The 16179-nt window shown below is 43.2% G+C and overlaps 1 protein-coding gene across 1 annotated transcript; it reads right to left on the minus strand.

Annotated features, from left to right (window-relative positions):
- Positions 1–467: 467 nt before the first annotated feature.
- On the minus strand, positions 468–15992 carry Ltn1 (E3 ubiquitin-protein ligase listerin). Its single transcript, XM_089851660.1, has 20 exons — positions 15836–15992; positions 15455–15769; positions 14488–14774; positions 13500–13680; positions 12968–13141; positions 12403–12593; positions 11724–11877; positions 9662–10963; positions 8663–9176; positions 7766–7913; positions 7333–7534; positions 5997–6430; positions 4912–5177; positions 4333–4489; positions 2925–3554; positions 2151–2216; positions 1595–2077; positions 1236–1518; positions 717–884; positions 468–627 (listed from the first exon to the last, which is right to left on the minus strand). The coding sequence occupies exons 1-20, from the start codon at positions 15875–15877 to the stop codon at positions 568–570; spliced, it is 6057 nt and encodes a 2018-aa protein (XP_089707786.1). The 5' UTR covers positions 15878–15992; the 3' UTR covers positions 468–567.
- Between the last annotated feature and the right edge of the window lie 187 nt (positions 15993–16179).

Genomic DNA, 16179 nt, shown 5'->3' on the forward strand with positions numbered 1-16179 from the left:
TGAAACTCCGACTCTAAAAATCAATTTTTTTTAAACTTCCCTTTATTTGCGCCGAAACATTTTGCCACCATATTTTTTCTCACATCAAACTACATCGGAAAAAAACAAAAACAAAAAAAAACACGAGCAGGGGCTATTGTTCAATTTTGCCCAAAATAGTGTACTGAAGGGAACTTTTGAAGCAAGTATCTATTTATCTAAGCCAAATAGCCAAATTAGTACCCTAATACCCGAAAACGTTTTGGTTACCCACCCCAATAACTATTCCCCCTAACTTTTAATACCCGACTGTTATTACCCGACATCCACGTACCGACTAAGCCTAATAACCCAAATTTGGATACCCGCCAAGATATCCGAAAAAAAACCTCAGTTAATACGTGTTATCGAAGAGAGTTAGGGTTTAAAAATTTTTAGCGTAGGACTTAGAGGAATTTTCCATCACTAATTAAACAAACAAACCAAAATTATCGCAACTTTAATATTTTATTTATTATAATTTCAACTTGTTTTCTTTACATTTTAATACAAATTTATTTTTAATATATTTTCTCGCAAATTTAATTTTTAAAACAAGTTTCGGCACAAAGGACAACTCGAGTTCTGACTCGTATTGAACCACTTGAACTGGAAAAAAGGAGAACAGAGATGACGCGTTGTTAGATCGGAGTTTGGGGTCCCAATTGCCACTTAGAGTAAGAGTATAAGGAACTTACGAGACAAGCGGAATGGAACCTTTTCTTGCAAGTCCTGCAAGTCAGTTTGGGCAATTGGCAAGTGGCGCCGTGCAAGACGTAGAAGCAAATCATGCATTCTTCGATGCCCTCAAAACGCTTGTCAACGTTGCGTTTCCAAAGGGACAATCCGTCCAAAATAGAACCATTCTACGCGCCACAAATGACAACCAGTAAGAATTACCACCATCCCTGACATATCCCTGAGGTTTTTAGAAGAAACTTGAAATCCCTGGCTTAGTTTCTCCGCTCATTTTCCAAATCCCTGACTTGTCCAGTTTCCATACGATCCCTGTATTGGCCCCGCCCCCACATAACGCGAGTAAGAGAATTCCGCAGCAAAGGCTTAATGTATCCCCGCAGCTTAACCGAGATGTGAAAAACTAGCTCACCTGATAGGTCGTGAAGGTCCGTACCAACACTGTCAATGATATAGGCCCCGCCCCCTACATAACGCGTTTGAGAGGATTCCGCAGCAAAGGCTTAACCGAGCTAGCTTACCTGATAGGTCAGAAAGGTGGTGAGTTGCAGCATCCAATTCCTCCACTGAGTGGAACTGACGCCAATTCTCTGTCCAGTTTCGATGGTGACGGGTCCCAGCGGGTGATTGGCGGGCAGTTTGATGACCAGCTCGAAGGTGATGTCTTCCATGGTGTACTTGGCCACAACTTCCCTGGCCATCGGACGAGCCTTGACCACCATATTGGAGAACTTTGTCTCTGTCTCCTGGACCGCTTTGATTTCCTGTTGGCAAATGTATCCGCTGACGTAGTTGCTCGTGAACCTGGAAGACACCAGTCAATGGGCAGTTGTCAATGGCGACCACGCCCCCTCCCCCAGAATATGCCACCTTAAAATACCTGTTAACGAAATCGGAGGAACACTTGTCCTGATTATGCCACCATTGTCGGACCAAAGCCGGTAACTGTCTCAAGGTGGTCAAGTACACGTGACAGGCGGCTTTTTGCAAGTGCGTGAAATCGGCTTCGACTTCCACCTCCATTTGAAAAGGTTCCGTGAACATGGTCTTGACTTGACTACCCTTCAGGTTGTCGTGAACCAAAACGGGGTTGTTGGGCATCAATTTGAACAAGTTGGGAAGGAGTTCCTCCAAGAGTTTGGATTTCTGCAGGAAGATGGCGTACTCGGATCGGACTTCCGAACTGGATGAACTGAACAGTTTCAAGAGTTGCATCCAACTCAGAGTGTAAACGTAGGTGAAGGTGAACGAATCCGTGTAAGGTTGGACCAAGCAACAATCACCCACGCTGAAGTTCGACATTAGGGTCTCGACAATCTGGCTGGTCGTTTCGAGAGTCGATACCAAAGATTTTGGAGGCAAGCTGCGCGCGCAACATTAACAATTGTGTCAATGAAAGTATAGATTTCATTTCAAGATATTGCCGACCAACTAACCGAGATTTCTCTTCGTCTTCAGAGTTATCTTCGCCAATGTTCGTTTCCGGTATTTTGCTCATCAAACTGTTCCAGGATTCGGACGAAATTTTTATTCATTAAAGGGACCGTGTAGATGCCATTGGCGGCCGGTAAAATATTATTTGAAATACGTCACAAGCTGGTACCACGTGACAACAAAATAGAAAGACTTCTCTGCATAGAGTGGGACTAGTTAACACCTAGTCCTTGTTTTTCAGCAGATTCCAGCGTCAATTCCCACCGGAAGCGGTAGTTTAATTTCGAAATAAAACGAACTAAGCTGCTTTGAACCACGTGACGCCTCTACTCGGTCACGTGGTGCTTCTAACGTAATTCAAATAATTTTTACCCACCCGCCGATGCCTGCTTCACAGTCCCTTTAAAATCCCCGCGTGCGCGAAAGCTTAACGCGAAAAGTTTCTACTGCGAAGCAGACGACGCGTCATTTTGATTCGTACGATAATAACACCCGTTAAGCCTTGGCACACGCATCGGGAATAAGAAGGTTTAGCCGAGCTTTATCCAATCAAAGTTTCGTGTACGTGTTTTCAAAGTTTCCCCCAATAGATAAACGATGTTTTGTACAGTAAAATCATCCGTTAAGCCTTGGCACACGCATCGGGAATAAGGAGGTTTAGCCGAGCTTTATCCAATCAAAGCTACACGTGTTTTCGAAGTCTCCAGTATCCCCCAATAGAGTTACGGACTCAACATTATTACAACTGTAAGCAACACGTCGACATGTATATTTACCTGAACAACAAGGAATGCGAACCCAAGGTCAAAGGTCGTAGACCCGAAATCAACATCGGGTGCAATTTCCCCAAAAGGAACTCTAAGCTTTTGGCCAAATCCGTCTCATTTTGGGTCAAATATTTGGGTAAGATTTCCTTGGAACTTTTCAAGATCAAATCGGGGTCCAAATCGATAAGGGATCGAGTGACGTCATTCAACAATTTCTCCAGCACCAAATGACCCTTGGTCAAGGACTTCGCGGCTTCACCCAACTTAACGAACAAAGGGATGATTTGAGCGTAGATATTCTCCAAATACAGTTCACGCCATTCCGTTAACAAATTGGGTAACACTTGGTTCAGTTCACCTCCCTGGATCCCGGTTCGATGTCGAGTAAGAACGCTTTCAACTGCGTGCAGGAGTTTGAAGGTCAGGATGGCCGGGATGACGCTCGTTTCCGTTTCGACCAATAAGAATTCGGCGTGCAATTCGTGGCTCCGTTGCATCCAGCCGACCAGAGTGCACAAAATGGCGTCCCAAGAGTCTTGCTCTAAAGTTAACGGGTATTTTTTGACCACCGCGATGAATATTGAGCAAAGTTGAGAGACGAAGGTCGTTTTTTGAAGACTACCGCCGTATTTCGATGACCTGAAATCATATTGAACAGAGATTGCAGTTTAGTCAGGTCCTCAAACCGATCTGAGATTAATTTTAATTAATTTTTAGCATAAGTTACCGAATTTCGAGCATAAGTTACCGATTCTTAAAGGGCTCCTTCGGACCCTTAGACACATGGCCCCGCGGATTTCCATCCCCTCTTCATAGACGATCTTCCTCAGTACTCTCCCTCTCTCTGGCTAGGTAGGGGGGGTTCGGAAATCCGCGGGGCCATGTGTCTAAGGGTCCGAAGGAGCCCTTTAAGCACTAGTTACCGGATTTTTGAGCGTAAGTTACTGATTCTTAAGCACTAGTTACCGGATTTTTGAGCGTAAGTTACCGATTCTTAAGCACTAGTTACCGAATTTTTGAGCGTAAGTTACCAATTTTTAAGCACTAGTTACCGGATTTGGAGCATAAGTTACCGCGTTTTTGAGCAAAGATTACCCATTTTTGAGCAAAGATTACCCATTTTTGAGCAAAGGTTACCCATTTTTGAGCAAAGGTTACCCATTTTTGAGCAAAGGTTACCCATTTTAGAGCTCAAGTTACCGTATTTCGAGCTCAAGATACCGATTTTCGAGCTCAAGATACCGCATTTCGAGCATATGTTACCGCATTTCGAGCTCAAGTTACCGAATTTCGAGCACGCATTACCGAATTTTGAGCATAAGCAACTATAACGCCACCTTTACACTATAGACGCTTTGAAATCTGTTTCAAATAAACCCCAGCGGTCTTCGGAGCAATGTAAGCAGGCGGGTCTTACCAATTGGGGTTGAGAATATTGGGATCCATTTTCCAAAGTTCGACGAAATAATTGAGCACGTTTTTGGTGCAATCTTGAATATCAGCGTTGTTAAAAATCTGCTCGTTGTCCGAGTTGATACAAACCGCTATCGTTCCCAAAATCCAGCAATCATTGTCTAATTATATACATTTAATTAATAATTAAGTCTAATTAAATGTAATTAAATAATAATTAAGTGCAATTAAATTAAAATTAAGTGTCGTTAAATAATAATTAAGAGCAATTAAATTAAAATTAACTGCAATTAAATTAAAATTAAGTGTCGTTAAATAATAATTAAGAGAAATTAAATTAAAATAAAGTGTAATTAAATTAAAATTAACTGCAATTAAATTAAAATTAAGTGCAATTAAATTAAAATTTACTGCAATTAAATTAAAATTAAGTGCAATTAAATAATAATTAACTGCAATTAAATTAAAATGAAATGTAATTAAAATAATATTTATATTTCACATTTAATTAATATTTAATTTTGGAATTAAATAATATTTAATTAAGCGTAATTTTTTAGCAGGGGGGGTTGTCTTTTCTTACCTCCGGAGACTTGTTGATCACTGAGCAACATGTCGGTGACCATTTTGACGAGTGTGACGACGGTGGGCGGGTCAAAGTGCGGCATCAGGCAATAGATGACGTGGGGGACGTTGGTCCCCTTGTCCTTGATCACTCCCCCCAATATTTGCTCGACTTTAATGGATTCCGCAATCCAGGCTCGGACTCTGTCGGGGCCGTCAATTTCCAAGAAGTAACCGTACAAGACTGACAGGATTTCAGCGTCACAATACGAACCATCGTTGGCCCTTTTTCAAAAAAAACAAAAACATTTTGGCCTATTTTAACAATTTCCCGATAATATTTGGCCTATTTTTAAAAATTTCCCAATAATTTTTCACATTTTGTTTGGCCTATTTTTAAAAATTTCCCAATAATTTTTCACATTTTGTTTGGCCTATTTTAAAAAATCCCCGACAATTTTTGGCCTATTTTAAATATTTCCCTACAATTTTTGGCCTATTTTAAAAAATCCCCGACAATTTTTGACCTATTTTAAAAAATCCCCGACAATTTTTGGCCTATTTTAAATATTTCCCTACAATTTTTGGCCTATTTTAAAAAATTCAACGTCTTTCATAAAATTCTAAAATTTCCCAGAGCTATATTGGACCAAATTTAATATAGACCAAAAATTACCTGGAAATTTTTAAAATAGGCCAAAAATTATCGGTAAGCTATTAAAATAGGCCATAAATTATGTTTGACCTATTTTTAAAATTTCCCGATACTTTTTGACCTAGTTTTAAAAATCCCCCGACAATTTATGGCCTATTTTAAAAATTCCCCGACAATTTTTCGTCTATTTTAAAAATGCCCCGAAAATTTTTGGCCTATTTTAAAAATTCTCCGATAAGTTTTGGCCTATTTTAAAAATTCTCCGATAAGTTTTGGCCTATTTTAAAAATTCTCCGACAATTTTTGACCTATTTTAAAAATTCTCCGACAATTTTTGACCTTTTTTAAAAATTCTCCGATAGACCAAATTTAATATAGACCAAAAATCATCTGAAAATTTTTAAAATAGGCCAAAAATTATGGAAAAAAAATTAATAAGCAGCACTAACCTTTGTAGAGTGTCCTCCATGATTGGTATAATTTCAGTTGAATCCAGATTCTTGACGCAAAGGGTCAAAGTTCGTGGTATTTCGCGAAAGACGCGTCTGATGTCGTGTTCCTTGGGGACTCGCGGGTCGACGTGAACTTTGCTTGCGAAGGCCACGCCCTTGGCCAAACTCGGGATATGGCGCCTCAAGACGCCAACCGCTTCGTTTTTCTTCAAACTCAAGTCAACGCTGACGTCATCAACTGTAGCGTCAGAATCCTCAGGGGCGTCCGGCTGCTGCTGCTGATTGAGAGAATACATTGATTGGAGGATTCTGGAGGTGAAATGAACCAAAGACCAAAAGGAGGGCAAATCCGACTCCAATGACGTGGAACTGATTTCAATCAGAGGCAAATCCAAGATGGACGACACGCAAAGAGTTCGGGACAGTTGGAGCTGGAAAATTATTGAAAAATAAATTCGAAAAAATAAGATTTTATGGGAAAAATCACAAAATGGCGTCTCAATCTGGTGGTAATTAACGCTAATTAATTATAAGCTATCAATCTACTACTTTATCAGTTTAAAGGGATGTGCAATTTTATAGGACATTCTGCGCGAAAATCAAAGGACTTTGTAGAACACCTTACAAAAATTGCAGGATTTTGTAAAACAGCTTGAATTTTATAGGATTTTATAGAACAGCTTGAATTTTATAGGATTTTATAGAACAGCTTGAATTTTATAGGATTTTATAGAACAGCTTGAATTTTATAGGATTTTGTAGAACGCCTTGTAAATTATAGGATTTTATAGAACACCTTGAATTTTACAGGATTTTATGGAACACCGTGAAAATGTATAGGATTTTATACGACACCTTGAAATTGATAGGATTTTATAGGACACCGTGAAAATGTATAGGATTTTATAGAACACCGTGAAAATGTATAGGATTTTAAAGAACACCGTGAAAATATATAGGATTTTAAAGAACACCGTGAAAATATATAGGATTTTAAAGAACACCGTGAAAATATATAGGATTTTATAGAACACCGTGAAAATATATAGGATTTTAAAGAACACCGTGAAAATGTATAGGATTTTATAGAACACCTATATAAAATTATAGGATTTTAAAAAACACCTATATAAAATTATAGGAGCCTGTGAATGCGAAGGCATTGGCATGAGGCTCCCTCAATTTTGGGGACTATTCAAAATGTTACTACGTCATCATCTGAATATTTAACTTAATTTATTTCATTATTTGACTTAATTTAATTACTTTCCCCATTCTTGACTCGTATCCTAAGCCGTAATAATGTCAAAAAGCGGCATGCATTCAGTCTTACCCGCGACAAGTATTCGTCTTCGGCGTGGCTCCACATTTCGGGAGTGGGCAAGATGACCTCCAAGGCCGTGGGAATTATTCGCGAGAAATCCGAGAGCCACGTATCTTCTACGTCATCATCAGCAGCACCCTCTCTCAACCCCGACGCGTACGCTTTCAACAACAACTCCACTTTCCCCGATAGCTTTTCAATCTCGCTTATTCTGTAAATGGCCAAATTTTCAATATAACTAATTCCCGATGCGTGTGCCAAGGCTTAACGCGAGATCTGACTGCGTCGTCTGCTTCGTAGTAGAGACGTTTCAATTAATATTTTCGATTCTGAATAAGCAGACGACGCGTCATTTCGATGCCGATTTGCCAGTTTAAAATGATCTGGCGTTAAGCCTTGGCCCACGCGTCGGGAATAAGGTGACAAGGGAAGTTGATTATACTCGTTATATTTCCACTTCTTATTGAGGAGCGTCTGTTTGAGCGTTAGTAGGGCCTCTTGTAGGAAATCCTCGCTTCCCATTGGTCGCAATTCGACCAACTTTTTCGTTCCCAGAACCCAAGTCTCTTCCAGAATGCAAGAAACCGAATCTAGCCAGAGATTACATCAAATTAAACGCTACTTACTATCCCGGCCATTTTTGGATCTACTTCCCAATATACGGCGTAGTGTTTAATAGAACCAAAGAGGTACCAAACATGGCCGCCACCCACTGTCAAAGGAACAGCAAATGTTGCCAAGGGGGAATAGTTTAACTCAATGCGCCCCCAACAAGCCTTCAACCCGGGGCCAGTACCCCCTCGCCCCCCCCCTTTAATCCGGCCCTGACTAAAACATGATCAAAGGACATCCCCATATGTTCACGAACATTTTCCTTAATTCCTCGGCCCCTGTTTGTCGTAGCCCTAAGTTTTTAGTATGATTGGATGGGCGGCAAATTGGACTATAACATACTCAAAGGACATCCCCACATCTCTAGTAGAACCAGAGTTATGAGCCTCCAAAGTGTAGTGTAATGTTAATCCTATGGAAGAGGTTATGTTTACGAACATTTTACTTAATTACTCGGCCTATGTTTGTCGTAGCCCTACGTCCTAAGTATGGATGGATGGGGGACAAATAGGACTATTACATAATCAAAGGACATCCCCGTATCTCCGATAGAACCAGAGTTGGATGGGGAACTCAATGCGCCCCCAACAAGCCTTGCTCCCGGGGGTCAGTGCCCCCTCAGTTCCCCCCTTTAATCCGACCCTGCACTAACGTCACAACTAAGATATTTCTATTCCACTGCCTTCAATCTTTAGAGTCCCTTTAACGAAACCTAACCTAATCATACCTGCGTGTAGATGTTGAGCGCTGATTGTGCAGCTGAGTCGAAAGAGGCTGAGGAGGAGGTCTTGGGCGGAGGGCAAATAGCAACATCCTTGGCAATGACCAAAGAGATTCTTGGCCAAATCGCAGACGAGCGCCACAATCTTCCCCTGACTGATTTCCCCGCCCCCTTCTTGCTCTTCAGTCCCTTTCTCGATCTGATTCGGTTTGATGGCGGACAGAGACGAAGTGAACAAAGCCAGGATTTTGTTGACGTATTCGGGGGCGATGAACGGGTCAAATTGCCGGTCGGTGGCCAAACATATCTTCAAGAGGGTCCAAGCCACGTCGTTCTCCCCACCAGCGCCGCCATCTTGAGGAGAGGCGTCCCGAAGCAACTCGTTGGATAATTGCTCGGCTAGACGGACCATGGCTTGACCGACGTACTGACCCCTTAACCAACTGGACAAACGCGTATCGGAGTTCCTCAGTTCAGACGCTTCGCGGATTAGTCGGCAAAGGACTAACGTATCGCCTTCCTGCAATTAACCAAATGAAAATCGGCATGCAATAATTGCGGATTGGCAAACAAGTAAAAGTGTGTCCGCTCCTTTGTGAGTGTAGGCACAGAGCTTTGGCAAGGCCTTTGGTGACACCCTTTAAAGACATCGTCAAGGGTGGGTAATACGTCAGAGGCCCCACGTGACTTTGGGTGGAGCCCTTTAAAGGTATTGTCAAGCGTGGGTAATACATCAGAGGTACCACGTGACTAAGGAAAGACGTGACGTGGTTCAAAGAAGCTTAGTTCGTTTCACTTCAAAAACTACACCACTTCGTGACTTCAGGGAATTTCAGGGCATACAACATCGCGAAAAACAAGGACTACAAGTGTCCAGTCCCACTGAATACGTAGGAGTCTTTAGATCTTGGCGTCACGTAGGGCCTGTGACGTATTTCTAACCAATTTTTAGCCACCCACCCGCCGCTGCCTTCATTACAGACCCTTTTCGTACAAAACACTTACTTGGCATAAACTGTTCAACGTTTCAACTGCAACTTCCACAGAAGTGCAAGACAGCGCGGCGGACATCATGGACACGACGCATTTCAAACGTTCAGCATCTTCCGCACTGGAGCCGCAATTCAACTTCATCATGGGCCATAATAGCTCCTTAACAAAAGTCACAGCACTCTGTCCCGTTTCCGGAACACAAACCTTGTCCTGCACTCCCGTTTCAAGGCCAGAAACTTTGTCCTGTCCCGTTTCGCGGACCGAAACTTTGTCCTGTCCCGTTTCCGGAACAGAAACCAAGTCCTGTCCCGTTTCCAGAACAGAAACTTTGTCCTGTCCCGTTTCGTGGACCGAAACCTTGTCCTGTCCCGTTTCGTGGACCGAAACCTTGTCCTGTCCCGTTTTGACCCCAGAAACTTTGTCCTGTCCCGTTTCGAGAACCGAAACTTTGTCCTGTCCCGTTTCGTGGACAGAAACCTTGTCCTGTTCCGTTTCGCGGACCGAAACTTTGTCCTGTCCCGTTTCCGGAACAGAAACTTTGTCCTGTCCCGTTTCCGGAACAGAAACTTTGTCCTGTCCCGTTTCGAGAACCGAAACCTTGTCCTGTCCAGTTTCGAGCCCAGAAACTTTGTCCTGTCCCGTTTCGAGAACCGAAACCTTGTCCTGTCCAGTTTCGAGCCCAGAAACTTTGTCCTGTCCCGTTTCGAGCCCAGAAACTTTGTCCTGTCCCGTTTCGAGCCCATAAACTTTACCACTGTCCTTGAGGAGGGACAGGGACAGGAACAATGTCCCAGACGGAATAGACCGCACAATTTGAGTGTAAAGTTTCAACAAAGGCAAAGACGAACTATTTTCGTTAAGTTGAACCGCCACTTTTTGACAAAAGGCCTCGGTATGTCGGGCTAAGGGGCCGTCTTTTAAACTCCGCCTTTTTTGATTAACCACGCCCCCTTTAGTCTTATCTCGTTCCTGATTGGCTGATTGAAATCGAACGCCCTTTTTACCGGCAACGTTATGATCTTTCAGGCCGTAATGCAAATGATGGAAGTATTTTGATAAACGGAGACACAAAAGGTCGAGACCGTTTTGGTCTTGGAGACGTTGGGACAAAATGGGGGTTATCCAATCAAAGTAAAGAGTCAGGGCCTCGTTCGCGACCGAGTATTTGTTGTCGTACTCGTCTCGCGTCGAAGGAGAACGAGTTTGCTCCTCGAGGTAACGCAAGAAAGAGCCCAAATGATCGAATAACGAGGAATAGTAAGATTCGTTCACGTGACTTTGGTCGCAAATTACGTCCAATACGAGAGGAACCAACTTAAATAGACCAAATTGCGTCATGAATAAAATCAATACGCCGATGTTAAGGACTTTATAACTGTCGAGGTGATTTGGGGGTGTTGCATTATAAGCCTAGGACCAGTTGTGTGCGAGTACTCTTTAAGTTCGAGTATCAAGCTGAGTACTCAACTCGATACTTTGTTTGATCATCACACCGAGTACTCGACTCCACACACTGTTCGAGAATAGAGCCGAGTACTCGACTAGATACTCTGTTCGATTATCAAGCCGAGTACTCGTTAAGTTCGAGTACTCTGTTTGATTATCAAGCCGAGTACTCGTTAAGTTCGAGTACTCGACTTGATACTCTGATCATTCAACTCGACACTCTGTTCGAGTATCAAGCCAAGTACTCCACTCAGTATATTGAAATACTCGAAAAAGGTTGTAGTAGCTTTTTAACTTGTTAAATACTCGCATTCAAGACTTATAACTTTAGCAGACGATGTGCTCTTGAGCATTTATTTTGAAATTAACCTCGTTAACGTTTAATTGTTCATTAACAACAATCTACTCTTAGCCAGCAGTGAAGTTCAAAGGTGGGAAAGAAACTTTCACCGCGTGACTGATGACGGATGCTGTTTTTAACTAAGCCCCACCCAAATCTAACCTCCAGAGATCAGACGGGCTATTGCCGATATTGTAATGATTAATGGTTACAGCGTATTCCATTTACAACTCGTCTAAATGGACTACTCTATATTGCAATTAACATTAGAAGGGCATAATTACTTACTTCGTTGGTTATTAAGTGGGTTCGACATGATCGCGTAACGTCGTCTGCTGTAGATTGTGACTGGACGTTTAAGCAAAATCTGATACATTCCAAATAGGCTTTGACGATGGCGTTCACTTCACTGGGACTCAACCTGACCATCTCTAATTTCAACCTAGAAATTATGTTAACAGAATTATTCCCAATGCCCGCGTGCCAAGGCTTAACGCGGGAGATCATTTTTGATTCATGATTCCGCGTCGTCCGCTTCAAATTTAATTTTCTACAGTGAAGCAGTCGACGAGTCATTTAGAAATAGGGCGTTAAGCCTTGGCACAATTATCGGGAATAAGAACGTGAATCGCTAATGCGTGTGCCAAGGCTTAACAGGACATCATTTTTAACTGACAAATCAGTGGCTCATAATTATTCTGCGTCCTAAGCTTCAATACTTTCTACAGTGAAGCAGACGACGCTTTATTTAGTAGTAGGGAGTTAAGCCTGGCCACAATTATCGGGAATAATATCGTGGATTGCCAAGGCTTAACGCGACATAATCTTTAGCTAATAAATCTGTCACTCCAAGTGATTCTGCGACGTCCTCTGCTTCAATATTTTCTACAGTGAAGCAGTCGACGCGAATAATGCGTTAAGCCTTGGGACGATTACCGAGAATAATATTGTGAATTGGTTTTCTTACGCTTCTCGTAAACTTCCGAAGAAATCTTGATAGAATTGTATTTTTGGTTCAATGGCGGAATCGGGGAATTTGCTGAGAAAGGGGAGGAGATTGGGGAAGAGGCTGGCAGCATTGCCTTTCCCGCCTTCCTTTAAGACGGCAAAAAGTTTAGGTAAAATGACGCTCCCGACATTGACGTATTGACTGTAATCCTGAAAATAAATAAACAGGAGTGGCCAAAGTCAGGACATCATGTCATAATACTACAAGAAGTGGGCGGGGACTCCAGGAAGCATACAAGTTCCATATTATCTTGAAATATCATTGTATGGGAGAAATATGTAGTCTGATATCACGTGACCCACCCCACAGCAGACGACAGGCGCTAGATATCACGAGACCAACCCCAGAGCGGATTACAGGTGTTAGATACCACGTGACCCACCCACCCCCAGCGGACGACAGGTGATACCACGTGACCCACCCACCCCCAGCGGACGACAGGTCATACCACGTGACCCACCCACCCCCAGCAGACGACTTAGTTCTCCCACAATTGCAGCAAGCTCATCCCCTTGCGCCTTACCTGTAAGGTGAGCATAATCCTGAGGGAGGTCTCCCAAATGGTGGCCACCACCAAAGGATTTTCTTCGTCCAAACATCCCAGGGTCAAGGGGCACAATTTGGCCGCGTGTTCTTCGATTAACGTGAGCACGAACTCGCAAAGAGCTTGAGCCGCCGAATACCAACCACGTTTGATCTGACACATTTAAATTAATTCGCATTTAGATTCAACTCCGCCATTTTGAGGGAATAGAGCTATCTCAGAAAGATGCCTTAGTGTGACGTCACCCAGGCTAATTGCCAAGGCATTGAACCATCCAAAGTAGTACCAAAGATGGCCAATGCTAAGCCTTTGACGTTTTACCAAGGCACTGACGTCACAACTAAGAGATAGCTCAGAAAGAAGCTTTAGTGTGACGTCACCCAGGCTAATTGCCAAGGCATAGAACCATCCAAAGCGGTACCAAACATGGCCAAAGCTAAGCCTTTGACGTTTCAGCTCTAGGCGCTGACGTCACAACTAAGAGAGATAGCTCTATTGTTTTATTGCGTACTTCGGGGTCTTTGTGGTTGGCGTATTTCCAATATTTGGCATTGCTCAGGAGTTTCCTAAAGACGTCTGCTGTCGTTGACTTAATTGGTTTGTTGGCCATGTGCAGAAACAGGCGCAATCCGTTCAAACAGGACGCCACCAGACGCGAGTATTGGCTCTCACGCTCGTCGCGACTATAAACTCTAAACAAGTTTGGTGGTTACTGGGGCGTTTACCTTAGTCCGCCATATTCCCGATGCGTGTGCCAAGGCTTAACGTCAGATAATTTTTTGAGTGAAATATCCGGGTCAAAATGACGTGTCGTCCGCTTCAGAGTAGAAACGTTTGCCTTGAATATTTTTGTCGTCTCTGAAGCAGACGACGCGTCATTTTGACCAGGATGTAGTCTACACTCAAAAATGATCTCGCATTAAGCCTTGGCAGTCACACGCATCGGGAATAAGTTGGACTAACTGTCGTATTCCCGATATATGTACCGAGGCTTAACGCGAGATCAAATCCAGCTCGAAATAACCGTAACGCGTCGTCCGTTTCAGAGTCGACACGTTTCAATATTATTGAAGCAGACGACGCGTCATTTTGACCCGGACTTTTTACTTTAAAGTTTAAACTGATCTCGTGCTAAGCCTTGGGTGTCACACGCATCGAGAATAAGGTGGACTAGCTACTGTATTCCCGATATATGTACCGAGGCTTAACGCGAGATCATTTTTAACTGACAAGCCCAGGTCAAAATGACGCGTCGTCTGCTTCAGAATCAACAAGTTTTAATATTATTCCGACTCTGAAGCAGACGACGCGTCATTTTGACCTGGGCTTGTCAGTTAAAAATGATCTCGCGTTAAGCCTTGGCGTCTGCTTCAAAATCGACTCGTTTCAACATTTTTCTGGCTTTGAAGCAGACGACGCGTCATTTTGACCCGGACTTGTCACTTGAATATGATTCGGCGTTAAGCCTTGGCAGTCACACGCATGGGGAATAAATTTACTTGGGATCGCTGATGGTGTCTATGGTTTGCACGAACATGGAGTCCTCTATATAATTAAATACGTCGTCTTGACAAAACTCGAGGGCCTCTCCCTGTTTGGCGGTGGAGGGGAAGGCGATCTGGAAGGCCTGATTGGCTGCGCAGGCGGAAGGGGCGTAAGGGTCGTTCATGCCCACCAACCACACCCCCATCAGGTTCTTCAGGTAAGGGGCCAAGTTCTTCTTCACTTTCGACACCAAACTCTTGTGCGCCAAATGAACCGCTTCCCGCACCTTCCTATCCTGATCCTAATTAAAATTAACATTATAATTAAACCATAGCCAACTCGATCACGCGCAACACGACTCAAGCAGCTGCTGCGTGATCGAGTCGGCTATTAAATTGAACTGTTAAACCAAGGCTAACTCGATCACGCGCTACACGACGCAAGCTGCTCTATAGCGCGAGTAGCTTGCGTGATCGAGTGGGCTATACTTAAACCAGCTATTAGAACGAACAATTAAACCACAGCCAACTCGATCAAACAGCAGCTTGACTCGTGTTGTGCGTGATCGAGTGGGCTATGCTTAAACTCACTATTAAATTAAACTTTTAGACCATAGCCCACTCGATCACGCGCAACACGACGCGAGCAGCTCTATAGCGCGAGTAGCTTGCGTGATCGAGTGGGCTATGCTTAAACTCGCTTTTAAATTGAACTATTAAACCATAGCCAACTCGATTACGCGCAACACGACGCAAGCTGCTGCGTGATCGAGTTGGCTACAGCGCGAGCAGCTTGCGTGATAGAGTGGGCTTAAGCTGCTGCGTGATCGAGTGGGCTATGCTTAAACTCGCTATTAAATTGAACTATTAAACCATAGCCCACTCGATCACGCGCAACACGACGCCAGTTGCTCTATAGCGCGAGCAGCTTGGGTGATCGAGTGGACCATGCTTAAACTTGTATTAAAATGAACTAATTTACAATGGCCAGCTTGCTGTAGATTCTGGGCCAATAAGGAAGGACTCTTTTGACGACGTCATCGTCTTTCTCGCGGCACAGGGCGCCGAATTCTTGCAGGGCTTTGACTTTTGTGACTGTATCTCTTTTGCTGACTTTCCTCAAGACCAATCTAAAGTCGCTGTCGACTGAAATATCAGTTCTTTCTTCTAGGGCGTCTTTATTGGCGGCTAGAGGCGCCGAAAATCCTGGTAAATCCACCGGAAGCGTCCCGAACCCGAGGAAAGTGTTGACCCCCGTTGACGAAAGGAGTTCCGCTGTTCTGCCGCTACTCGAAGGCTAAATAATCCATTAAAACTTGATCAATTTCCATTTAGGCTTAATTTTGGTTTAAATTTAACGTACCTTCGTGTTCCCTTTCGTTCTCTGCGGTTTATTTTTACCCATAATTAAGTTTAATTCGATTTAAAACACTAAATTTCGTTTCGATTACGTCACTCATAGACTGATAATCTGCCACCTGTGTAGTAGCGTGTGCTTGTGAGCTTATCTAGGACTCTAGGTGAAGCAGACGCTTGGTAGCAGCCAATGAAATGGCTATCAAGTGAAATTAGGTCGCAGACGTTTTCCATTGGCCCATTTGCAGGGTCATCTGCCACCAAGGAGGGTATATAAGAACGGGAGTTGAAGCTAGTAGTTTCAGTGAGGTATTTTGGTTTTTGGGAGTTCTCGCTTTTCTTTTGAATTTA

The sequence above is a fragment of the Phalangium opilio genome, unplaced genomic scaffold (genome assembly GCF_054372755.1).
Source record: "Phalangium opilio isolate 3A_F unplaced genomic scaffold, DU_Popi_V2 ptg000105l_1, whole genome shotgun sequence".
Classification (NCBI taxonomy): Eukaryota; Metazoa; Arthropoda; class Arachnida; order Opiliones; family Phalangiidae; genus Phalangium; species Phalangium opilio.

What these genes read in the sequence shown, in the direction of transcription:
- Ltn1 (XM_089851660.1), bottom strand. Translation starts at nt 15,877, where the DNA reads ATGGGTAAAAATAAACCGCAGAGAACGAAAGGGAACACGAAG. An exon ending in TCTACAGCAAGCTGGCCATT is followed by an intron (nt 14,775 to 15,454) that starts GTAAATTAGTTC and finishes AATTTTAATTAG; the next exon opens with GATCAGGATAGGAAGGTGCG. An exon ending in TGATCAACAAGTCTCCGGAG is followed by an intron (nt 4,490 to 4,911) that starts GTAAGAAAAGAC and finishes GTATATAATTAG; the next exon opens with ACAATGATTGCTGGATTTTG.